The 25,944-nt window shown below is 39.8% G+C and overlaps 1 protein-coding gene across 3 annotated transcripts; it reads left to right on the top strand.

The window, feature by feature from the left end:
• The first annotated feature begins 151 nt into the window (after nucleotides 1-151).
• Nucleotides 152-20,608, top strand: AI987944 (expressed sequence AI987944). Of its 3 annotated transcripts, none has more exons than NM_001199330.1 (5): nucleotides 152-304; nucleotides 5,276-5,423; nucleotides 16,659-16,785; nucleotides 16,983-17,040; nucleotides 18,157-20,601. In NM_001199330.1, exons 3-5 carry the CDS (start codon nucleotides 16,665-16,667, stop codon nucleotides 19,187-19,189), a joined length of 1,212 nt encoding a protein of 403 aa, NP_001186259.1. In that variant the 5' UTR covers nucleotides 152-304; nucleotides 5,276-5,423; nucleotides 16,659-16,664; the 3' UTR covers nucleotides 19,190-20,601. The 3 variants fall into 3 exon arrangements, with proteins under 3 accessions (NP_001186259.1, NP_898990.1, XP_011249155.1); XM_011250853.2 differs by lacking the exon at nucleotides 152-304 and adding an exon at nucleotides 313-1,219 and having other exon boundaries at nucleotides 18,157-20,608; NM_183167.4 differs by lacking the exon at nucleotides 5,276-5,423 and having other exon boundaries at nucleotides 271-304.
• Nucleotides 20,609-25,944: the final 5,336 nt, after the last annotated feature.

Below are 25,944 nucleotides of genomic sequence, written 5' to 3'. Positions count from 1 at the left end.
TACTGTAGTGGAAGACCAGGCCAGCAACCAAGCGGAGTCCCATCTGCACATTCTAACCCTAAGGGAGGTTTAATGGCCAATCAGAACCTTGAGGTGGAGCTGTTCATGTTACGCAAGACTTAGTGACCAATCGGAGCCTTGGGGTGGATTTGTCAGTCAGGAGAGAAGGCGGGACCTTCCGGGTTCCTTGCGGCAGTTTCAGCTCTATAACGGACCCTGCTGGAAAAGTTCTGATTGTTTTTCTCTAAGCGCTGCTGCTGGGTGCTGTGAGGGAAGCTCTAGCAAGTTGCTAATTCGCGACATGGTGAGTGCAGAGCCACTGCCCACAGAGGGAAGGAGCAGGCAGTTGTGTAGCAGAAGTTGGTATGGTGGCTTGTCCCTGGGTCTGGGTGGTAAGTGTGGCCAGATCTGACCACCTGTTACTTCCCTTTTTGTCCTAGTCATTCCCTGAACCCAGCGGTGGGCTGTGAATAACTTCACTATGAGGGCGGCATCTGCTCAAAGCATCTGGCTCAGAGACTTGTGTGTGGAAACATCCTTAGCAGGATGTCAAACTCAGAGAGGCCTAGTTTCTCTACTTCTAAAAGTTAACTCCCCCATCATTTAACATTTAGCTGTAAGACCTATTTGGAGTTAATTCTGTAGAAGTTATAAAAGGCATCTCATGTTGGGTAGCACTCCCATATCAAACTGTGGTGTAGAAGAGTAGAATTGATGATGTTAAAGGATTTACCAATGCTTAGGAGATAGTTAAGCGACAGCAAGTAGAGTTTAGCTGAGGGAGGAATGCCTCTGAGACACCCTACAGATAAGTAGTGTGCTAACCAGACCCGTTAGAGATCAGGATGCTAGGATAGATATATTTGTTCACTAGGATTGTCCAGAAAAGTGCTCCAGTGCTTAACAAAGGAGGCTACTCTGATTGACAACCAGCCACTAGGGCCATCCTCATAGCAAAGAACTGGCTGCTCAAGGGAGCGTTATAGAGTCCCAATCAACATTAAAGGCTGTTTATCACAAAGTGCTGCTAGTTTTCTTCTTGAGAAAAAGCATAGTTCTGCCATATTCGCAGGAGAACACCGGCTGGCAACTCTTTGAAAAGGGAAAACACTGTTGGGTCCAGGACTGGCTTGATCAAGCAAGGCTTTCTGTGAGGCCCTTATGTATAGAAAATGGCATAGCTCTTTCTCAAACCCAGGAACATGCTTGACAGAGCCAGGTAGGCCCTCATGTATTGAGAGTAAAATAGAACTTTTCTTTTTCTTTTTCCTTTTTTTCTTCCTTTGTCTTTATTATTAGTAGTAATTATTTTACTTATTTACATTCAAATGTTGTCCCTTCCTGGTCTCCCCTCCACAACCTCCATCCCATCCCCTCCCCTTTGCCTCTATGAGGGTTCCTACCCACTCACCCACTCCTGCCTCACCCTTCTAGCATCCCCCCCTACCCCCAGGGGGGCAACAAGCTTCCACAAGACCAAGCTCCTCCCCTCCCATTGATGTTAGTTAAGGCAGTCCTCTGCTACTGCTACATATGTAGCAGGAGCCATGAACCCACTCATATATACTCTTTGGTTGGTGGTTTAGTTCCTGGGGGCACTGATGGGTCTTGTACTGGCTAGTTTTGTGTCAACTTGACACAGCTGGAGTTATCACAGAAAAAGGAGCTTCAGTTGGGGAAATGCCTCCATGAGATCCAACTGTAAGGCATTTTCTCAATTAGTGATCAAGGGGGAAAGGCCCCTTGTGGGTGGGACCATCTCTGGGCTGGTAGTCTTGGTTCTGTAAGAGAGCAGGCTGAGCAAGCCAGTAAAGAACATCCCTCCATGGCCTCTGCATCAGCTCCTGCTCCCTGACCTGCTTGAGTTCCAGCCCTGACTTCCTTTGGTGATGAACAGCAGAATGGAAGTGTAAGCCGAATAAACCCTTTCCTCCCCAACTTGCTTCTTGGTCATGATGTTTGTGCAGGAATAGAAACCCTGACTAAGACAGGTCTGGTTAGTTAATATTGTTGTTCTTTCTATTGGACCCAGCCATGGGAACCCAGTGGAAGAGTTAAGGGAAGGACTGATGGAGCTGAAGGGGATTGTAACACTATAGGAAGAGTCCCTTTACTAAAGCAAGGAACATGCTTGGGAGAGGTGGTAATGATCTGAGGCCAAAGCCTCTGGGGGAAGGTTACTTCAGATCCTGAGAACCAAACACTTCTCACCATATGGGGTTGTGGTTATCAGACCCAAGACCTCTGTAGGCTTTAAGTGATGACCTTGAAATACCCTGTGTTCCCTTGTACAGTATTATTTTATTAGAGTCCCCCTGAGTTTGTCCCATTGTATGGTAGTTTCTACTGACTTCATAGAAATTTCCCATTTCTTTCCATTTGCCTTTGGTCAGTAGAACACAAGATGCTATTCTTAAGATGCCTATTTGGCATAAGACATAGCTTGCACAAGACCTCCCCTCCCCAGCTTTTATCTTTTCTACTTTCTACATTTCCTATCTTTCTCATCCTCTGGGGCCTTCCACTTAGAACCCTGTCAGGGCTGATTTGAGTCTTGGTTTAACTCCTCATCTTGGTAAACCACCCTCATATCCACCTTGTTAGGACCCCTAATTGTTCTCTTGCTATTGACATGTGTACCCTGCATATTGAACAATCTTACAGCCTTCATAAAAGAGAATAGGAACAGTGCAGCTGATGGTCCTGTGCCAACAATATGAGACCCTGAGGACAGGACCTGAAGAATATGAATTACTTACCCCAGACCACTGAATTTAGCTCCAGTATTGGAGCTTGTACAAGAAAAAAGGGAGAATGAGGGACCCTAAGGGCTTTTTCTATTCCCACACCCTCCTTACAGCTTCCCTCTCCCGCCTGGGGTCAAGGCTAGGCCAAGTTCCATTCTCCACCCACAGGAATATTCTTGAGTAAAAAATTCTCAGAATGTACTGAATGATAGTACCCTCTGGAAAGTCCCAGGTAGAGTTCAAATGTATGTCATGCTTGCTAGCCAATAGATTTAATGGTCAATATGCTTAGGCAATAAGTTTGAACTGTAACCTTGCTGATGTAACCTGTGCCCCTAGAAAGTATAAAACTGCTTGTAATGGCCATTCAGGGTCACCTTCTAGTCACTTGAGGGACTAATTGAAGATCAACAACAACATGCCAGAAAATAAACTTCTTCATTTTGTATCGAGAAAAAAAAAAGAATAATAATAATAAATGACTCTGTGTTGCAGGATATTTGTTCTCACTGTGAACCCCATGTTATTCACTGGAAAACCTATTTTTAATTATGCTGTGGCTCAACTTTAGCCCACACCTTTAATCTATGAACTTCCTGCTTGAATTTTGTAAACAGGATTTAATAAAGTCACCCATAGGTTAAGAGTCAGAGTAAGTAACCAGTTGGCAAAGGTGTAATTAGGATTGATAAGAAAAAAACATAGCCGGGCGTGGTGGCACACGCTTTTAATCCCAGCACTCAGGAGGCAGAGGCAGACAGATTTCTGAGTTCAAGGCCAGTCTGGTCTACAGAGTGAGTTCCAGGACAGCCAGGGCTACACAGAGAAACCCTGTCTCGGAAAAACCAAAAAAAAAAAAAAAAAAAGAAAGAAAAAAGAAAAAGAAAAAAAAACCATAAAGAGTAAGAAGGAGTCAGTGAGATGAATAGAGATGCACACATTAGAAGGATTTTTTACTGTGGTATGAGAGAGCACCATTCTTGGTGGAGCATCTGCTGAGGAGAAAAGTCAGCTGGTTACTTTCTCTTCCTCTGATTAGCAGACTTTCAACCCAGCTCTAGCTTCTGGGTCTTCATTGGTAAAATAGAGCAATTGAGATTTAAAAACAAATTATGGGAATATCTGTGCTTTGTAAATCTCCCATCTGTGATGTGAGTGGCCAGACTTGCAGTCTATTGTCCATATTTAAATTGTTCAAAATATAATATACTATGGAGACTGAACCTAAAAGAGACTTAGGTTGACAGCATATAGGAAATATGAAACCTGTTCTCAGTGCTCTACTTGAGCATTAGCCAGAGCTGAATGCATGCTGTCATTAAAGACACATTTCTTAATTATTCTTTTAATTGTGTTTGTATTGGTTTCTCCCTGTGAAGGCATATTAATTCTAGAATAGCTACATCTCTGGCTCTTCCCTGTCCTCACATTGCTTAGGGTCATGTCTGCTCTGGATAACAGCTCTTGGGTGAGTTCACTGACCTTTTAGGAGATCAGTGAAGTTGTCATGAGAAGGGAGACAGGGGACAGGGAAGAGAAAGGGAGAAAGTTGGTGCACACATAGGATGGAGAAAATGCCAAGGGAGCAAAGAAGGAAGAGTTTCTTGGGGCAAGAGAAGCTCATCTTAGAGGATGGTGTATGGCAGCCATGCCCTATAACAGTAGAGAGTGAGGGATGCTGGGAGAACCTAGATGCCAGGTCTGTTTTGGTGTGTTAAACAGGCACCTCAGCTGCTTGTCCAGGGTCCGAAACCCAACAAATCATACTACAGAAAAAAGTAAAAATGAGGGTAAGAATCAGACTGAGTCTTTTTGTTTGAATTTTTATAATGACAGTAAATTATAATTTATCAAAAATGTAATAGTCCTAGACAAATTACACATCTCTTTGTTTTCTATGATGAAATTACCCACCTTAGATGGTAACACTTTTGCTTTGGAGGACATTTTTAAACATTTTTATATATCATTTTGTATATGTTTAATGTATTATATAATTAATATACCTCTACTGTGTTACATTACATATGTATTTGTATTATTTGAATAGTTATTCAAACATTACCTTTCTTTAAAGAGAAGGAAGAATTCTCTTTTGGTATTAAGTGTACAGGAACCTCTGTAATTCCACAATCCAAACTAGTGGAAGATAATGAGAAAATGACCTGGGTTTGTTTGTTTTATATCTTGCATGGTATATATTTCACACTGCTGAGAGCAAAACCTCTGATTTCACAGATCTGGACAGGGCCCATGAATGAGCTTGTTATGAATTCCTGTGTGATGGTCACCCTTTGCACAAACGGAATGAAAATTGTATCTATCAAAATCATGCTTTCCCTGCCTTGGCTGTTTTGCTTTTCTTTGTTCATTATTGCTTCCCTTCTTTGTATTTTCATCTATGCATATTGAATGAATTTTTTAATTGATATATATATATATATATATTCTTCTCTCATACAGTATATGCTGACCAGTGTCCACTTCCCCCAGCTAACCTGAACCTCTCCTGTCTTCCTCTTCCTCAGATCTACTTCTCCAACTCCATTTCAGAATAGGGCAGGCCTCCAAGAGAGCACAAGGAAACAAGAACAAGATACAAAAAGACAAGGCAATAGACTTCATATTGACACTGTACAAGGCACCCCGATAAGAGGAAAAGAGTCTTAGAAGCAGGTAAGACAGACAGAGCTATACCTGCTCGCACTGTTAGAAGTCCCAGAAAAACACCAAGCTAACAGCTGTAACAGAGCAAAAGATGATCTGGTACAAACCCATACACACCCCATGCTTACCATTTAAATCTCTGTGAGATCTCTGGCCTTCGAGGTAGAATAGGACATGGATTCTTTCTCGTGGAGTCAGCCTCAAGTAAAATCAAACATTGGGTTGACACTCAAATACATTTGGTGCCACCGTGCCTCTGCACATCTTGCATGCAGGACAGAGTTTAGGTAGAGGCTTTTTAAGCTGGGTTCGCATACAGGTTTCTATTTCTGAAGCCTGTAGGGTACCTTCTCACCCCAGAGAGACTAGAATATAAGGACGAAGGCTCCAAGTCTGCTTAACCAAGCTCTTGACCATCCTCTGCATTCAGTGAGCTGTGTGAAAGTTGTCCTGAGCAATAGGGTCCTGCTGTCAGGTTTCAGAGAGCAACCTTCTGTCCTAGCATAAGCCAGGGTTCTTTAGAGATCTTCATAGGACCTCCTTGGCCAACCACTCAACCAAATGTAGCCCAGTCCCACCACTGAAGCCCTGCCTTGCTACAAAGGATGGCCAGATCAGATTCCAAATTCTTCATTACTAGGATTCCTCAGTAACACACCTAACCTAGATTGTTATGAGTAGGATGGCTGTTAATACTCTGTTCATCCTACTGATCCATGGACATGAGAGATTTTTACATCTTCTGATAATTCTTCAGTTTGTTTCTTGAAAGACTTGTAGTTTTTAATCATACAAGTCTTTCACTTGCTTTTTTAGAGTTACTTTAGCCTATTTTACATTATTTGAGGGTATTGTGAAGGGTGTTCTTTGCCTGATTTCTTTCTTACTCCATTTGTTACTTTAGTTTATTTTGTTTGTTATTTATTTACCATCATAAATTCCAAGAAGTTACCAGTGCATTCAGTTTCTACACTAACCCTCAAATGCTCACAAAATCCAGCTGTTCACTTACTGCACTCTCTCCGTGTCTCTAACTGATCTCTCCCATTCCTGTCCCCATTCACCCTCAGTCCACCCATAGAATCCATTCTGGTTTCCCTTTTGAGAGAGATCCATGTTTCCCCCTGTCTTAGTCAGGGTTTCTATTCCTGCACAAACATCATGACCAACAAGCACGTTGGGGAGGGAAGGGTTTATTCAGCTTACACTTCCAAATTGCAGTTCATCACCAAAGGAAATCAGGACTGGAACTCAAGTAGGTCAGGAAGCAGGAGCTGATGCAGAGGCCTTGGAGGGATATTTCTTATAGCTTGCTTCCCCTGGCTTGCTCAGCTTCCTTTCTTACAGAGCCCAGAGATGGTACGACCCACAAGAGGCCCTCCCACCCTTGATCACTAATTGAGAGAATGCCTTGCAGTTGGATCTCATGGAAGCATTTCCTCACCTGAAGCTCCTTTCTCTGTGATAACTCCAGCTTGTGTCAAGTTGACATAAAATCAGCCAGTACACCCCTCCCCCGTAGAGCACTCCTTTTTACCTATCCTCCCTGGGTCTGAGTATTGTAGCCCAACTATCATTTATTTAACAAGCAACATCCATTTGGAAGGGAAAGTATACCATGTTTGTATTTCTGGGTCTTTGTTACCTCACTTAGGGTGATTTTAGTTTTTGAGTTGGCATCTATTTTCCTTTAAATTTCATGACGTCAAATTTCATGACATTAGTGTGTACATGTACCATGTTTTCTTTATCCCTCTTCAGTTTAGAGAAATCTAGCTTGTTTCCAGTTTCTGTCCTGTAAAAATAAAGCTGCTATGAACATAGTTGAGCCATTGTCCTTTTGGTAAGATGAAGTAGTTTTTGGGTATATGGCCAAGAGTGGTATAGGTGGATTTTTCAGTAGAACAATTCCCAGTTTTCTGAGGAATCACAATATTGATTTCCATAGTGACTGTATTAATTCGCCCTCTCACCAGCAAAGGAGGAATGTTCCCCTTTCTCCACATCCTTGCCAGCATGAGCTCTCACTTGTGTTATTGATCTTATCCATTCTGACATGTATAATCTCATGAAATCTCAAAGTAGTTTTCATTTCCATTTCCATGATGAATTAGGATGTTGAACATTTCTTTAACTGTTTCTCAGCCATTTGAGATTCCTCTTATTTTAAATTGAACTTTTTATTCTTTTTTTTAAATTTTATTTAATCTATCCCTTTTACACTATAGATTTTATCCTTCTCTTGGTCCACCTCTAGCTGTTCCCAATCCCATACCTCCTCCTCAACCCTCCCCACACCCCATGTCCCCAGCCCCTACCCCCCACCCTACCAGAACTCTAAACTCCCTGGGGCCTCCAGTCTTTTGAGGGTTAGATGCATCTTCTCTGACTGAACCCAGATCCGCAGTGCTGTGCTGTATATGTGTTGGGGGCCTCATATCAGCTGGAGTAGGCTGCCTGGTTGGTAGTCCAGTGTCTGAGAGATCTCAGAGGTCCAGGTAAATTGAGACTGCTGGTCCTCTTACAGGGTCGCCTTCCTCTTTAGCTTCTTCCAACTTTTCCCTAATTCAACCACAGGGATCAGCAGCTTCTGTCCATTAGTTGGGTGCAAATATCTGCATCTGACTGTTTCAGGTGCTTGTTGGGTCTTTCGGACAGTAGTCATGACAGGTCCCTTTCTGTGAGCACTCTATAGCCTCAGTAATAGTGTCAGGCCTTGGAGCCTCCCCTTGAGCTCCATCCCTTTTGGGCCTGTCACTGGACCTTCTTTTCCTCAGGCTCCTCTCCATTTCCATCCCTGCAGTTCTTTCAGACAAGAACAATTATGGGTCAGACTTTTAACTGTGGGATGGCAATCCCATCCCTCACTTGATGCCCTGTCTTTCTACTGGAGGTGGGCTCTATACATTCCCTCTCCCTACTGTAGGGTATTTCATCTAAGGTCCCTCCCTTTGAGTCCTGGGAGTCTCTCACCTCCCATGTCTCTGGTACATTCTGGAGGGTTCCCCCACCTCCTACCTCCCGAGGTTACCTGTTTCAATTCTTTCTGCTGACCCTCAGGGCTTCAGTCCTTTTCCCTTACCCAATACCTGATCATGTTCCCCTCTTCCCCACCCCATCCCTCTCAAGTAGGATTAAGGAGTCCTCTCTTGGGTCATTCATCTTGTTGACCTGTTTGAGTTCTATGGACTATATTTTGGGTATTCTGTACTTTTTTTGGGCTAATATCCTCTTACTAGTGAGTACATACCATGCATATCCATTTGGGTCTGCATGATATTTTCTAGTTCCATACATTTGCCTGCAAATCTCATGATATCCTTGTTCTTCATATCTGAGTAGTATTCCATTATGTAAATGAACTACATTTTCTGTATCCATTCTTTTGTAATGGGACATCTGGGTTGTTTCCAGCTAATGGCTATCACAAACAAGGCTGCTATGAACATAGTGGAACAAGTGCCCCTGTGGCGTGGTGGGGCATCTTTTGGGGATATTTCAAAGAGTGGTATAGGTGGGTCTTCAGGTAGATCTATTTCTAGTTTTCTGAGGAACCTCCAGATTGATTTCTAGAGTGGGTTGTACTGGTTTGCAATCCCACCAGCAATGGAGAAGTGTTCTTTCTCCACATTCTTTCCAACATATGTTGTTACCTGAGGTTTTGATCTTAGCAACTCTGATTGGTGTAAGGTAAAATCTCAGGGTCGTTTTGATAGTGATTTCTCTGATCACTAAGGACTTTGAACATTTCTTTAGGTGCTTCTCAGACATTCAAGATTCAAGAATTCTCTGTTTAGTTCTATACCCCATTTTTTGACTGGGTTGTTTGTTTTTTTGTTTTTTTGTGGTTAGCTTCTTGAGTTCATTATATATTTTGGATATTACCCTTCTGTCGGATATGGGGTTAGTGAAGATTTTTCCCCAATCTGTAGGTTGCTGATTTGTCCTATATGGCCTTTGCCTTGCAGAAACTTTCCAGTTTCATTAGGTCCCATTTATGAATTCTTGATCTTAGAGAGTGAGCCATTGGAGTTCTGTTTAGGGAATTAACCCCTGTGCCAATAAGTTCAAGGCTCTTTCCCACTTTGTCTTTTATTAGATTCAGTATTTATAGTTTTATTTTGAGGTCCTTGATCTGCTTGGGCTTCAGCTTTTTGCTAGTTGACAAACATGGGTGTATTTTCGTTTTTCTACATACAGTCAGTCAGTTAGACCAGGACCATTTATTGAAGATTCTTTCTTTTTCCCATTGTGTGTGTGTGTGTGTGTGTGTGTGTGTGTGTGTGTGTGTGTATATATATATATATATATATATATATATATATATATATATTTGTCAAAGATCAAGTGTGCATAAGTGTGTGATTTTATTTCTGGGTCTTCAATTCTATTCCACTGACAACATGTGTGTCTCTGTACCAGTACCATGCAGTTTTTATCACTATTGCTCTGTAGTACAGTTTGAGATTAAGGATGATGATTCCCCCAGTTGTTCTATTATTGTTAAGAATTGTTTTCACTATTCCGGGTTTTTTTTTTTTTTTTTTTTTTTTTTTTGCCTTTCCAGGTGAATTTGAGAATTGCTCTTTCCATGTCTTTGAAGAATTGTGTTGATTTTAATGGGGATTGCATTGAATCTGTAGATTGCCTTTGGTAGGATGGCCATTTTTACTCTGTTAATTCTGCCAATCCATGAGCGTGGGAGACCTCTCCATTTTCTGAGATTTTCAAATTCTTTCTTAAGAGATTGAAGTTATTGTCATTCAGATGTCCAGTTTCTTTATCAAGGCACTCCATGCTATGATTTTTTCTCTTAGCACTGCTTTCATTGTGTCCCATAAGTTTGAGTATGTTTTATCAACATTTTCATTAAATTCATGGAAGTCTTTAATTTATTTCTTTGTTTCTTTCCTGACCAAGTTATCATTGAGTAGACTGATGTTCAGTTTCCACCTGTATGTGGGTTTTCTGTTGTTTTTATTGTTATTGAAGACCAACCTTAGGCCATGGTGATCTGATAGGATAGGATGCATAGGATTATTTCAGTCTTTTATGGGTTGAGGGTTGTTTTGTGACCAATTATATTGTTGATTTTGGAGAAGGTACCATGATGTGCTGAAATGTATTATTTTGTTTTAGGGTAAAATGTTCTGTAGATATCTGTTAGATCCATTTGGTTCATAACCTCTCTTAGTTTCACTATGTCTCTGTTTAGTTTCTGTTTCAATAATCTGTCCATTGTTGAGAGTGGGGTATTGAAGTCTCCCACAATTATTGTGTGGAATTCAGTGTGTGTTTTGAGCTTTAGTAAAGTTTGTTTTATGAATGTGGGTGCCCTAGCATTTGGGGCATAGATGTTCAGAATTGAGATTTCCTCTTGCTGGATTTTCCCCTTTGGTGAATATGAACTGTCCTTCCTCATCACACTTGATAACTTTTGTTTGAAAGTCTATTTTATTGGATATTAGAATGGCAACTCCAGCTTGTTTCTTGGGACCATTTTCTTGGAAGACTTTTTTCCAGTCTCTTACTCTGAGATAATGTCTGTCTTTGTTATTCAGGTGTGTTTCTTGTATGCAGCAAAGTGCTATATCCTGTTTGTGTGTGCAGTTTGTTAGCTTATGTCTTTTTATAGGTGTTTTGAGTCCATTAATATTGAGAGATATTAAAGGCAGATGACTGTTAGTTCATGTTATGTTTGTTTTTGTGGGTGGTATTATTTTCATGTGGTTTTCTCCTTTTGGCTTTGTTGTGAGATGAATAATATCTTCTCTTTTCTTTGGTGTAGGTACCCTCCTTGTGTTGGAGTTTTCCACCTAGAATCCTCTGTATGGCTGGATTGGTAGATAAATATTGTTTGAACTTGATTTTTTCCTTGAATATTTTGGTTTCTCCATCTATGTTGATTGAGAGTTTTGTTGGGTATAGTAGCCTGGGCTGGCATTTGTGTGATATTAGGGTCTGCATGACCTCTGACCAGGCGCTTCAGGCTTTTAGTGTCTCTGTTGAAAAGTATGGTATAATTCTGATAGGTCTATCTTTGTATGTTACTTGCCCCTTTTCCCATGCAGCTCTTAATATTCTTTCTATGATCTGTGCACTTAGTGTTTTGGTTATTATGTGATGATAGGATTTTCTCTTCTGGTCCTATTTATTTGGTGTTCTAGAGGCTTCTTGAAAATTTATGGCCATCCCTTTCTTTGGGTTGGAGAAGTTTTTTTTCTATGACTTTATTGAAGAAGTTTCCTTGTCCTTTCTGCTAGGCATCTTTGTTCTACTCTTTTCCACTTATTTTTAGATTTGGTCTTTTCATTGTGTCCTGAATTTCCTGAATGTTTTGGGCCAGGAGATTTTTATGTTTTGAACATTTAGTTTCTTAAGTTCTTTTCAATATATGTACTAGGTGGGAATTGTTCTTTCAAAGTCTATAAACAATTTTCTTTGAATTTTGATGGGACTATGCTGAATCTGTAGATTGTTTTGGATGGCTCTTATTACTCTGTTAATCTTTCTGATTCATGAACATGAGAGACTTTTATATCTTCTGATATTTTTAGAGTTACTTCAACATATTTCCCATTATTTCAGGGTATTGTCAAAGCTGGGAAGCTTATAAACACCTGCTACTCCTGCTCCAGGAGATCTGACCCTTCCTTTTCTAGTGTGTCACCTGTACACACAATGGAGACATTCTTTCTTACACACACAAATATAAGGATAGAAATTGGGATAGACTTGCTTTCATAAGTGTTTATGTATGACTTCTAAAACACTGCAAACCAAACTATTTAGGTATATAACATAAACATAGTGTTTCTATAAAAATCTGCTTGCTGAATTTACTTTTTAAAAGTTTGTATTTCCTCACACATGTGTAGACTTATATCCAATTATCAATCATAGGGAATAAAATGGTTTGTAAGTGATCTGAAAAGACATCATTTTTTTTATCATAAGAGAAGGACATGCTTTTAATAGTCAAAACTATTTCTGTGATATTGAACCAGTTTATGCTGGAGTTGAATCTCTCCAGTTGGGATAGCCCTCCAATCTCAATCCATTTTCTGTTATTGGTAAAGGAAAGAAGCAGAGTGCACACACAGACTGAGTGCTGGCCAGTGATTTCTTTGATTTTTTTATTTTGACTATACTCCTGCCCTTCTTCTTTAAAGGACTATGCTATATTTATAGGTCTATCTTTGTGTCTCCTTTTATCAGTGATGCCATCTATGTTGTGTGATTTTATTAATTATAATATAATGATATTGTTGTTTAGACATTCACAATTTTTTTCCTCTGAAAATGTGTATATTATATTATGAGTTCCTTGAGTTTTTCTTAGTTTAGGGACTTTTAGGGACAGTTTAAGTTTCTCTTCTTGAACCTAAAGGCTTGCCTCTCCTCATTTTTTGGTAAATCTTTTTTTGCAGTTGCTGTAGTCATCAGTGTTTGGGGTTTTAATACTCACATGATTGATACAGTTAACACATTTTGGGGTTTTAAAAACTTTTTCATATATTATTATGTCATCAATAGCTTTAGTTCTCAGTATTTCAGAACATCCGTCATCTGAGGGAGCCTCATCTGAGGACACATCCCCCACGGAACGGTTGGTTGCTATGTCTGTGAGGAGAGTGTTAATTGATGATTGATATGGGAAGGCTCTTCCACTGAGACTAGCAATATCCCTAACCAAATAGGCCTGGCCTCGGTAAGAGAGCTAGCTGATCATAAGGCAGCTACCAAGCAAGGGAGCAAGCCAGTAAAAAAGGTTCTTCCATGGTTTTTACAGTCATTTTCTAGCTTGCGTTTTTAACCTAAGCTCCCAAAATGATGGACTGTGATCTGACAGAACCATCCAAAAAAATCCACTTATTACTTGAGATGGTTTTGGTTGGAGGATTTAATCACAGCAGCAAAGAAGCAAAGTAGAACAAAAAAATGGTAAGCAAAATGTGATTTTGCTCCTGGACATAGCCTGTGAACGTTCTTATTTGGAGGAATATGGAAAATATCAGGGTTTGAGCTGGCAAAGGCGTGTGAAGCAGTACCCAGAGCTTACTCAGGTGTCCTTTGAGGACCTGGAAGATTGGAGTGTTGAGAGTAATACAGAGGAACTCGAGGTCATAAGATTTCAGTTGAAAATAGACTCCAAAAAACCTTTAGCTGGAGATTATTTGTGTGACATTTTGGTCCAAAATCTTTTTGATTCTGCCCATGCTCTGAGATATTGAGTAAAGCAGAATTTAAAAAGAAAGAAAGAAAGAAAGAGAGAGAGAGAGAGAGAGAGGGAGGGAGGGAGGGAGGGAGGGAGGGAGGGAGGGAGGGAGGGAGATTTCTTAGAAGGAACCCTGACACTGTTGGTTGGTTATTACTGGTGACTCTTTCAGGACTACAGTGAAGAAAAGCAATAAGTAGGGCAGAAATAAATGCAAAGTGTGTTCTGTAGAGAAAAACAGCACTAGGTAATTTCAGATGGCAGGCAAATTCTGAAACAGATGCAGGAATTTTCAAGGAGGTTATCACCATTAAAGAGAAGGCCCTTGCTCTATACTGGAAGCAATGAAGGTACCCTAAAGGTAATATTCCCTCTTGTAAGACTTCTCTTCTGGAAAGAGTAAGGAAAGTGATTCCTAGTCACCAGAAGGAACTTTATATTTTAAAACCTGCTGCAATTATAGTCCAAGCAGGGCAGGGTCCATCCCAAGTTAGAAGAAGTAAAATGTGGCATTATCACCCATGTTCTACTAGTTCCATAAGCAAGAAAGATATACACTTTAACGTCATGGATTTTTTTTTCCGTTGTGGTTTCAATTCAACACTGTTCCAGCCATCTGTTTGGCAGAGTCAGAGACCCAGTGAGGAAACTCAGAGTTCATTGCAGGAGGCTGTGAGGATAAAGCCTGAGTTGAATTTTGAGACCACAGATGTTGAGATTCCCAAGCTATGAGAAATCTAATATGAAGAGATGAATATAAGTTACCTGTCTTAGTCAGGGTTTCTATTCCTGCACAAACATCATGACGAAGAAGCGAGTTGGGGAGGAAAGGGTTTATTTGGCTTACACTTCCATACTGCTGTTCATCACCAAAGGGGACTGGAACTCAAGCAGGTCAGGAAGCAGGAGCTGATTCAGAGGCCATGGAGGGATGCTCTTTACTGGCTTGCTTCCACTGGCTTGCTCAGCCTGCTCTCTTATAGAACCCAAGACTACCAGCCCAGAGATGGCACCACCCACAAGGGGCCTTTCCCCCTTGATCACTAATTGAGAAAATGCCTTACAGTTGGATCTCATGGAGGCATTTCCTCAACTGAAGCTCCTTTCTCTGTGATAACTCCAGCTGTGTCAAGTTGACACAAAGCTAGCCAGTACATTACCAAATGAAAGATGGATGAGATGTCACAGGGACAAGGTTGTCCAAGTTCTTTGAAACTGAAGCTCCATGTATCTGAACCAAAGATAAAGGATTTGGTGTTTGCCCTGCTTAGTTTCTTGCCTTGGTTCAATCCTCCATCACTATGGGGGTATTCTGAGCCAATTTATTTTGGAAAGATGTATCTTGTTTTGTGATTTTGCAAGATGTGGCAATCAAGAGATTGTTTTGAGTGTCAGAAAAGACTTTGGACATTTGAACAGTGCATGGGCTGTTGTAGACTACTGAGATCATTGAAGTTACTAAATGCAGTTTCAACATGGGATGATGCTTTTCTCTCCTTTGTCTGTTTCTTTGGGGACCTTATGGGAGCGTCTGTGAAGCAACCTTTCTAGATTCCTTATTGGGGATGGAATTGAAGTGCCCATACACTCAACCCATTCCCTGTACTTCCTGTCTACTATGTTGCTGTTGAACCTGATCAGTCAGGTTCTGCCTCTTGCAGTCTTGCCTTTGACTCTATCTCTAATTCATCTAACATACAATAGAGGGAGTTGCTATTCAGTGCTAAGTCATTTTGCTAGGCTGATGTTTTTATGTTTTTAATTTTGTTGCTTTTATTTTTAAAGATAAAGTTTCTCTGCATAGCCCTGGCTGCCCTTAAAGTAACTATGTAGACCAGGCAGGTCTCACACTTTAGAGATCCATCTGACTCTGCCTCAAGAGTACAGGCATTAAATGTGGACCAACATGCCTGGCATGTTTTGTTTTCATATTATTGGCTGATGGACCTGGAATTAGGATTTTGTATACACCACGAATATGCTGTTCTACTAATCTTCATCCACATCTTGAAATTTGAAATTTGACAAAGTATATTCTATTTCTCAGAATAGCATCTATTTATGGCATTAGTACTACCTATTGAGTCATTAGATTAAATAGTCTTTATACCTGTTTTTTTAATGAGTATGAATATTTTGCTTCTGTACATGAATATGCATCTCATTGTGCCAGGTCCTCAGAGCAGTCAGAACCTGGCCTTAGAAGACATGAACTATGAATAATGGATAGTTGTGAGGCCAAATGTAACCACTGTTATGGTGATTGGTCCTAATTATTAACATGACTGACAAGAGCTCTTCACTGGGGAGCAATCTCTTCTGCCCTATGTTTCTTATTTATGATCAGCATTTACATTTGCTTATATTGACATCTGTCCATTTCTTTTTAGTAAGATTTTATTTATGTTATAGTTCAAACTAGGGCACTGTAGGTTTCTGGAAGATGAATACAGAACTGGAGTGCAGATACAGTTTCTTGGAGGAACTTCAGTAAAAACCTTCTGAATTCTTTCTATCTTTTTAATTTGTTTGATTGATTTTTGTACGGGAGACATCTGGCTGTCCTAGAACTTGTTGCATAGACCACCTTGACATCCAACTCAATGAATACCCCTATCTCTGCTTCCTGTGTGCTAGGATTAAAGGTACAACCCAATACACCTAGCTTGACCAGCAGGGTTTTTTGTTTTTTTTCCTTAGTAATTGTTCATACAATTTCATTGAGGTTCGCTCCATTCTTTTCATCTGTTTGCTTGTCTCTATCTGTTTGCTTGTCTCTTTTTATGTTTTTTAACTGACATTTCTCTTGCAAAGCAATATCCTATTCAAAGAGCTCAGAAATGACAGAGGTAAACCTCATTATTTAGTTTCCTTCTAAAATGCCTTAGTGATTACATTAGAACTACTGTATCAGGAAATAAGTCGAGGAAGCACCAGAATGATATGAATATATTGCTAATGAAGTATACAGTTACAGTGTTGTCAGCATCATGCTTTTTATTTTACACATGTATGGGATATTTTAGAATGGAATGACCTATGATGATGTCCATGTAAACTTCACTGAAGAAGAGTGGGCTTTGCTCAGTCCTTCCCAGAAGAGGCTCTACAAGGATGTGATGCTGGAAACCTACAAGAACCTCACTGCTATAGGTAAGAAAGTGAATTTAATTTGGGATTTTAAAATATGGGGACAACTGTTTCTTTGTGATTGATGCTCTTTTGTAATTTCAAATGAGGGTGTGGAAGAATAAGGTGACTAAACCAAACAGATTCACTGAATATAAAGCAAGTTCAATTTTGCCTAATTTCTAATAATATATCATATAATTTCTGGTACTCTATTTTAGGTTACAATTGGGAAGACCATAATAGTGAACATTTTCAACATTCTAGAAGACATGGAAGGTAATTTTCAGATGTAGGCTGATAGGAATATGCCTCTTATGAAAATTTTAAAGAAAAGCAACAGTGTAAAAAAAAACCTGATTTTTAGTGTATCAGTGATTATTAAAAATTTTCACAAAACCATATACTTCAATGTAAGATATTTGATTTGTGTTTGCAAGTTATTCCTCTAAGAAAGAAGACAGGGAAACAGTGCCTTAAAAGATATCCCCATTTGAATCAGCCCCTTAGCCACTATGTTGTAGTCTATTTAATCTCATACAATTTAGGTGTTGCAAAAGGTATACACATTGAATAGTGGTAAGTGTATGTCCAAAGCCTCTAATAAGTTACTATTCCATAATAAAGTTGTTGTTACTTATATACTTATAGTATTCTTAAGTTTAGTGAAGTGGACAGTGTATGAGAGTCAAGAAGATTGTTATGGAGAAACCTTAATCTCTATACTACATATCTGTGAAGAGCAAAACGTCAAATTATGCGAATGCAATTTGGAAACCTTTCATTTGATATTCTTCTTTCAATAGCTATATGGTCACAATAGATCTAAACTATATGATCATAGGGATATTAAAATAAGCAGTGTACCTCTCTTCCAGTAGACTTAGAAAATATATAGTAATCCCCAGTTTCAATAGACTTTCTAAATGTGGTAAACGTTTACAATGAACTTGTTTTCCAACTTCATTGGGAATACAACCACAAGCTCAAACTACAGAAAATCCCCGTATGCTAGGAATGTGGAAATTCTTCTGTATATCCTGGTTCATTCTACGTATGCAGCATGACTCACACTGTAGGGAAATTTGTGAATGCAATGAGTGTGGTAAAGCTGAGTTCTTCTAGTTCTCTTCAAATATGAAAAAAATCTCATATAGAAAAAGGATGTTATAAATGTGAACCATGTAATAAATGCTCTTACCACCACAGGTATCTTCAAAGAGACAAAAGTAACCTATAATGAATGGGAACACCATGAATGTAAACAATGAGTTAAAACCTTAAGATCCGATTCCTCTTTATCATTAGAACACATTGTAAAACTCATAGATATAAAGTGATTCATTAGTGTAATGAATGCAGTAAAGCTCTCACATGTTTCAATTATCTTTGCAGGCATGAAAGAAGTCATACTGGAGAAAAACCTTCTGTATATACTCAGTGTGGTAAAGTCTTTGCATATCGCAGTCATCCTCAGAATCATGATAGAATGCATACAGGAGAGAAAAGCCATGAAGGTATTCAACATGGTAAAGCCTTTGCACATCAAAGTCACCTTCAAAGGCATGAAAGAATTCATACCAGCAAGAAACCTTATGAATGTAATCAGTGTGGTAAGGCCTTTGCACATCGTAGTTACCTTCGAAAGCATAAAAGAATTCATATTGAAGAGAAGCCCGATGAATGGAACCAATGTGGTCAAGGTAATCTCCAAATACATAAAAGGACACATTCTGCACAGAAACCCTATGAATGTAATCAGTGTGGAAAAGCCTTCAGGCGGCACAATAGTCTCCAAGTACATAATAGAACACATACTGGAGAGAAACCCTACAAATGTGATCAATGTGATAAAGCCTTTACACAACAAGGTCATCTCCGAATTCATAATAGAACACATACTGGAGAGAAACCCTATGAATGCAATCAATGTGGTAAAGCCTTTGCAGTTCACAGTACTCTCCAAATACATAAAAGGACACATACTGCAGAGACACCCTATGAATGTAATCAGTGTGGTAAAGCCTTTAGGCGGCACAATACCCTCCAAATACATAAAAGAACACACACTGGAGAAAAACCATACAAATGCGATCAATGTGATAAAGCCTTTTCACAACAAGGTCACCTCAGAATACATAAAAGAACACATACTGGAGAGAAACCTTATAAATGTAGTCAGTGTGGTAAAGCTTTTGCACGCCATAGTCATCTTCTAATTCATGAAAGAATTCATACTGGAGAGAAACCTTACAGATGTAATCAATGTAATAAAGCCTTTTCACAATATGGTGGTCTTCAAATACATAAAAGCACACATACTGCTGAGAAGCCCTATGAATGTAATGAATGTGGTAAAACTTTTTCACAACACAGTTATCTCCGAACACATAAAAGAACACATACTAGAGAGAAACCCTATAAATAAGCAATGTGGTAAAACCTTTGTGTGTAGTCTTAGAAATCAAGAGCCAATTTATATTGCAGAGGAACCCTATAAATATAGTCAATGTGGTAAAGTTTTGCACTTCATAATTTGTTAAACAACAGTAAAACCTTTGATGTTATCTGTTAATGCCTTTACACATCACAGTAATTTTGAGTGCTGATAAAACTCATACTGAATAGATAAAACTTATACTGAATGGAATTTTTGACTATAAAAGATTTGATAAGATTTTTAGCCAATACATTTACATTAAGTTATAGAAAATTATTTATTCAGAGGAATAAACCTGACAACTTTCAACAAAGTATTCAAGAATTATGTCCCTCTGTTATGCACTGATGACCTGGAAGAAATATAAGATGGATTGCATCAGAAGTATCTGAAGCCTTGGCACTTTAAAGAAATTTCAGAGTCCCAAATCTCTACAAAATGAAGAAGAGTGAAAAGAAAGATCAGGAGAGAAACTGACAAGTCTTAAAAAGTGGCTGAGCACTTGGCCAATGCCACAAGACAGTTTATCTCAAAAGTGGTAAAAAAAAAAAAAAAAAGAGAGAGCGCTGTGGGAGCAAGCCTACAAGGAAATATGTACATTGTATGCCTGCTGGAGTTTGTTTCCCATAAGGAGAGAAAGAAATATGCAGGGGTGAAGACTGGCTTGTCAGATCAGGATCGTATTCTGCTTCTCTGGACACCTGGACTCCTAAGACTTCAACAGGAGTCAGTCACTCTAAGACTGGGACAATCATGTCTTTGCAAAGAGCTGTGTGAGGTATGGAAGAAATATGAGGGCAAGAGCTTTGGATTGGAAAGCCAAAGGACCAAATGACTAGAGGGCAACGCTCAGGGTGTACCTGAGGACAAGCTGGCTCCTACTGTGCTCTCTGCATCCCCTTAGCTGTCATGGGTCAGCCCCTCCAGGTCTTCCACTCTTTCCTTATTCTTGGCAACTACAATGTAGCTGTCAGTAAGAGCACTGTGCTCCTTCCCTGGCAGACCCCACCCATTCATTAATCCTTGTAACCTGCTTCCCTGGAAGACTAAGGATATTCTAAAGAGATATTTCTTTTCCTTTGGCTAACAATTAGTGAACCGGTGGGCTGCATGAAATTCAAATTTCCTGGGTAATCACATTCTGGGTAAGATTGAGTCCTCCATCGAAGAAGGCTTTTGCTGAAGAAATATTTGCACATTGCAGGAAACAGAGGAGCTAAGAATGGGGTATGGTTTAAGGGATGGCTGGAAAATTCTTATACTGCTTGGATGGATTACTTAGCATCTATCTCTTTCCTTCCACCTAAATATGTCATTACGCCCAGTGATTGAATAGTTTGCTTCTATCTTTGTCATTGTTTCAACTTAGTTGCACTCAATAAATATGTTTCTAATTTTCATGATAAATTTCCTTTTTTCTGACTTTTCTATTGTTTTCAATTTATTATTATTTTTTTAAAGAACACTTTCACCATGAATCTCTGGCTAGCCTCGAAGTAAGTATATAGATTTGGGTCATCTAGAATATCAGAGAGTTTTCCACCTTTCCTGTAGAGGGCCTGTATTATGATTGGGCATTTCAAAGCCAGCTAATTAGGCTCCCTTGGTTGACTTAGTGGGGATAAGTGGCTGAGCCTGATTTCCTTATGTGGCTAGGAAGATACAGGCTATATTCTGAGGAACTGAAGAAGGTACCTATCAAATACAGTCCTTCTGCCTTAAACTCAACTATCTCCAAACTATAAGCAATATTGTTTTTCTTTATCATTGTTATAACTGTTATAAACTCTAATGACTCATGAAGGGACTAGTGAAGAATTCTGTCTTTATTCTAAAGTTGGTTAAACTCAAGCTCACAAAGATAAATAGTTTTTCAACTGCAGTAAAGTGTAACTGCTCATCTTACTAATCCCATAATTCTAATGATGCATTAGATAAAGTTGAAGTCACTAAACACAGTCATGGTGACGCAGGCCTTTAATTACAGAGCTCAGAAAATGGAGGCAGAAATTTCAGGGTCATCAAAGTAGAGAGTCATCAGTGGGTGTGGAATGAGGCCCAAGGAACCAAGAGAGTATGATTGACTCAGGCTGATGCTTATATTGTTTCCTGAAGCTTCATGGCTTGACAGGGTATGGCACCATCAAATTTTAGCTCTGGAGTTCAGGATGGTTTCTGTCCCCTCAGCACTTTCATCCTCTTCCTGCAGCCTGAGATTCTAGTTTAAGCCCTGTGAAGTTTGAGTCCCACTCATCTTGTATTCTATGCCTAACCCATTTGTACAGAATAGAGGATGTCTCTTGGTATGTGCATAGGGCTGGGGAAAGAGAGAAACATGAAACAACTCATTAGCTAGGGTCGTTGGTCATCTGTCTCTTTCCCACCCATAATCTAGATGTGCCAATATAAACAGTAGACCTCTGCTGTTAAACAAATGAAGAAAAACAGGAAAACTTTAAGAGGGGCTTAGAAAGTCACCACTGATGGACATAGTGATGCATCAGGAGGCAAAGGTAGGTGGATCTCTGAGTCATAGTGACATGGGAAGCTAGGCTAGGTCCAAGTGAATTGATGAGACCTAGCTCACATGGTGAGCAGGCTGTGCTTGCCTGAGACTAATACTAAGATTCTGTGCCAGGTCCCTTTGCGTGGATGAGGACCTGGTAGAGTGAAGGCATTGTTGGCTCAGAATGCTAGGAGCAGACATCTGATTCCCGCTTCCTGTATGCTTCAGCCACTAAGGTCTCCTATCTATCTCTTCTAATACCTTCACCTCTCTTCATTTTCCTTTGGTTTCCCATGGGCCACTACACTCCATGTCTCCTCAAAATGACTAAGCCCTCAGGTTAAAATAGAATGGACAGGCAGTACAAGTTTGATGGAGGAATAGAGGTTATTCTGTTTGCAACTTGAACGTACTAAGGTTTGGAACCTGCTCACACTCTCCTCTGTCAGCCTCTGGACTACCAGAATTTTATAACATGGGCCACAGTGCATGAGCAAAGGAACATTTTTATTGTCAAAACTAAATTTTCTTTCAGCCAGAAGTGGAAAAATAACAGTGAGAGAATATAATTTCTGTTAGTTATAACTCAGAACTCACAGCAGCTTTTTTCACATGGCCAAAAATGGAGAATAAAGCAGGTATTCATAAAATCCCATCCAAGGTGTATAATTATGGAAGAAAGTTTGGATCAATTGGCAGTTTGTATTTCCTCTGATTCTGAAATCCATCTGTTTCATTTTTTACCCCATTGTTTTCTCTAAGATGATGTATCTTTCACTGACTGTGGTATTGGGGAGGAGAGTCAAGTTTAAAAGATACAAGATGTGTTTGCAGCATACAGTAAAACTCAAGAGCTGCTTCATGGGTGCTGTACTAGGCTCAACTTCCCAAGTGGCTGCAGTCACAGACATGAGCAACTGTTTCTGATTGCAAATTTAATTTGGCATGGTAACACTTTTTGGAGGTACCATTTAGAGTGAACTCTAAATGGTATTTTCTATTTTAGGCTAAATTTTTAATTTTATATTCTGACATAGGTTAAATTTAGTCATAACAAGTACACAATTATAAAGACCTCTCAGGCTTTGAGGGGAAACCATGTCCTTTTTTTAAAGTAAATAATTTAACAGAATTGCTGCCAATGAGATTGTGGTCATAGATGACACAGTAGTGAATTTCATCAAGATGCTAAGTCTTCATTTTCTGGAGGAGCAGAGTCGTTTGACCTTAGAAAAGACTGACACTCAGCTAGCTCACTCCACTTACATTCTTCAAACATTATACAAGGTTAATTGGGGCTGGAAAAGGTTCCAGCTACCAAAGTCATCTTGCCCTGGGTGGCCAAGAGAGCTGACAACCCACACAAATCTGTCTCTTTTCACCATGGTAAGCCACAATCAAAAGCAAGAACTTCAGGTTTGCCAGGAGTGTCTTCGGGTCAGGGTTGCTGTAGCTGCAAGTTCTCATGCAGCACCAAGTGCAAATTCTCTAAGCAAATGACATTTCTTCACAGTTCAAACAGACGCAAAGCAAGTTCTCTGCCTCTGTTGATTGGCATAAACATAGCAGAGGCTTTATTGAAACATTTCACTCAAAGCCAGACACAAAAGCTTTAGTATGCATTTCATTTAAATACATACATAAAGACTTTACATATCACTACTGTGAACATTTCATGCTTTTTTGCTGACTAGCAATAATGGTTTGAATAGCTTTGGCCCCTATAGACTCATGTGTTTGAATGCTTGTCCCACAGGGAGTGACACTATAAGGAGGTGTTGGGATAATTGTGGCCTTTTAAAAGGCATGTCACTATAGGATTGGACTTTCAAGTCCAATGCTCATGCTCTACCCAGTGTGAAAGAGAACCTACTGCTGACCTTCTGCAAAAGCCATTCTGCTGGCCACCTCCAGATCAACATGTACAACTCATCTCCAGCACCAAGTCTGGCTATATGATTCCATGCTGAACCTCTGAAACTATAAGCTAGCCCAAATTAAATGTTTGTCTTTATTTTTTTTTATTTTTTTCCATTTTTTATTAGGTATTTAGCTCATTTACATTTCCAATGCTATACCAAAAGTCCCCCATACCCACCCACCCCCACTCCCCTACCACCCACTCCCCCTTTTTGGCCCTGGCGTTCCCCTGTACTGGGGCATATAAAGTTTGCAAGTCCAATGGGCCTCTCTTTGCAGTGATGGCCGACTAGGCCATCTTTTGATACATATTCAGCTAGAGACAAGAGCTCCAGGGTACTGCTTAGTTCATACTGTTGTTCCACCTATAGGGTTGCAGTTCCCTTTAGTTCCTTGGGTGCTTTCTTTAGTTCTTCCATTGGGGGCCCTGAGGTCCATTCAATAGCTGACTGTGAGCATCCACTTCTGTGTTTGCTAGGACCTGGCATAGTCTCACAAGAGACAGCTATATCAGGGTCCTTTCAGCAAAATCTTGCTAGTGTATGCAATGGTGTCAGCGTTTGGAAGCTGATCATGGTATGGATCTCTGGATATGGCAATCACTAGATGGTCCATCCTTTCGTCACACTTCCAAATTTTGTCTCTGTAACTCCTTCCACGGGTGTTTTGTTTCCTATTCTAAGAAGGGGCAAAGTGTCCACACTTTAGTCTTCGTTCTCTTGAGTTTAATGTTTTTAGCAAATTATATCTTATATCTTGGGTATCCTAAGTTTCTCGGCTAATATCCACTTATCAGTGAGTACATATTGTGAGAGTTCCTTTGTGATTGGATTACGTCACTCAGGATGATGCCCTCCAGGTCCATCCATTTGCCTAGGAATTTCATAAATTCATTCTTTTTAATAGCTGAGTAGTACTCCATTGTGTAGATGTACCACATTTTCTGTATCCATTCTTCTGTTGAGGAGCATCTGGGTTCTTTCCAGCTTCTGGCTATTATAAATAAGGCTGCTATGTACATAGTGGAGCATGTGTCCTCCTTACCGGTTGGGGCATCTTCTGGATATATGCCCAGAAGAGGTATTGCTGGATCTTCCGGTAGTACTATGTCCAATTTTCTGAGGAACCGCCAGACTGATTTCCAGAGTGGTTGTACAGGCTTGCAATCCCACCAACAATGAAGGAGTGTTCCTCTTTCTCCACATCCACGCCAGCATCTGCTGTCACCTGAATTTTTGATCTTAGCCATTCTGACTGGTGTGAGGTGGAATCTCAGGGTTGTTTTGATTTGCATTTCCCTGATGATTAAGGATGTTGAACATTTTTTCAGGTGCTTCTCTGCCATTCGGTATTCCTCGGGTGAGAAATCTTTGTTCAGTTCTGAGCCCCATTTTTTAATGGGGTTATTTGATTTTATGGAGTCTACCTTCTTGAGTTCTTTATATATATTGGATATTAGTCCCCTGTCCGATTTGGGATAGATAAAGATCCTTTCCCAATCTGTTGGTGGTCTTTTTGTCTTATTGATGGTGTCTTTTGCCTTGCAGAAGCTTTGCAATTTTATGAGGTCCCATTTATCGATTCTCGATCTTACAGCACAAGCCATTGCTGTTCTATTCAGGAATTTTTCCCCTGTATCCATATCTTCGAGGCTTTTCCCTACTTTCTCCTCTATAAGTTTCAGTGTCTCTGGTTTTATGTGGAGATCCTTAATCCACTTAGATTTGACCTTAGTACAAGGATCAATTCGAAATCTTCTACATGATAACAGCCAGTTGTGCCAGCACCATTTGTTGAAAATGCTGTCTTTTTTCCACTGGATAGTTTTAGCTCCCTTGTCAAAGATCAAGTGACCATAGGTGTGTGGGTTCATCTCTGGGTCTTCAATTCTGTTCCATTGGTCTACTTGTCTGTCGCTATACCAGTACCATGCAGTTTTTATCACAATTGCTCTGTAGTACATCTTTAGGTCAGGCATGGTGATTCCACCAGAGGTTCTTTTATCCTTGAGAAGAGTTTTTGCTATCCTCAGTTTTTTGTTATTCCAGATGAATCTGCCGATTGCCCTTTCTAATTCGTTGAAGAATTGAGTTGGAATTTTGATGGGGATTGCATTGAATCTGTAGATTGCTTTTGGCAAGATAGCCATTTTTACTATATTGATCCTGCTGATCCATGAGCATGGGAGATCTTTCCATCTTCTGAGATCTTCTTTAATTTCTTTCTTCAGAGACTTGAAGTTCTTGTCATAGAGATCTTTCACTTCCTTAGTTAGAGTCATGCCTAGGTATTTTATATTATTTGTGGCTATTGAGAA

Source organism: Mus musculus, chromosome 7, assembly GCF_000001635.26.
Source record: "Mus musculus strain C57BL/6J chromosome 7, GRCm38.p6 C57BL/6J".
NCBI lineage: Eukaryota > Metazoa > Chordata > Mammalia > Rodentia > Muridae > Mus > Mus musculus.
The sequence above is the reverse complement of the archived record's forward strand: the minus strand, read 5'-3'. Positions and strand labels throughout refer to the sequence as shown.

Excerpts from the sequence above, each read along its gene's own strand:
- AI987944 (NM_183167.4), top strand. Across the intron at positions 16,786-16,982 it reads CAAGAACCTCACTGCTATAG|GTTACAATTGGGAAGACCAT; the intron begins GTAAGAAAGTGA and ends ACTCTATTTTAG. Across the intron at positions 17,041-18,156 it reads CATTCTAGAAGACATGGAAG|GCATGAAAGAAGTCATACTG; the intron begins GTAATTTTCAGA and ends TTATCTTTGCAG.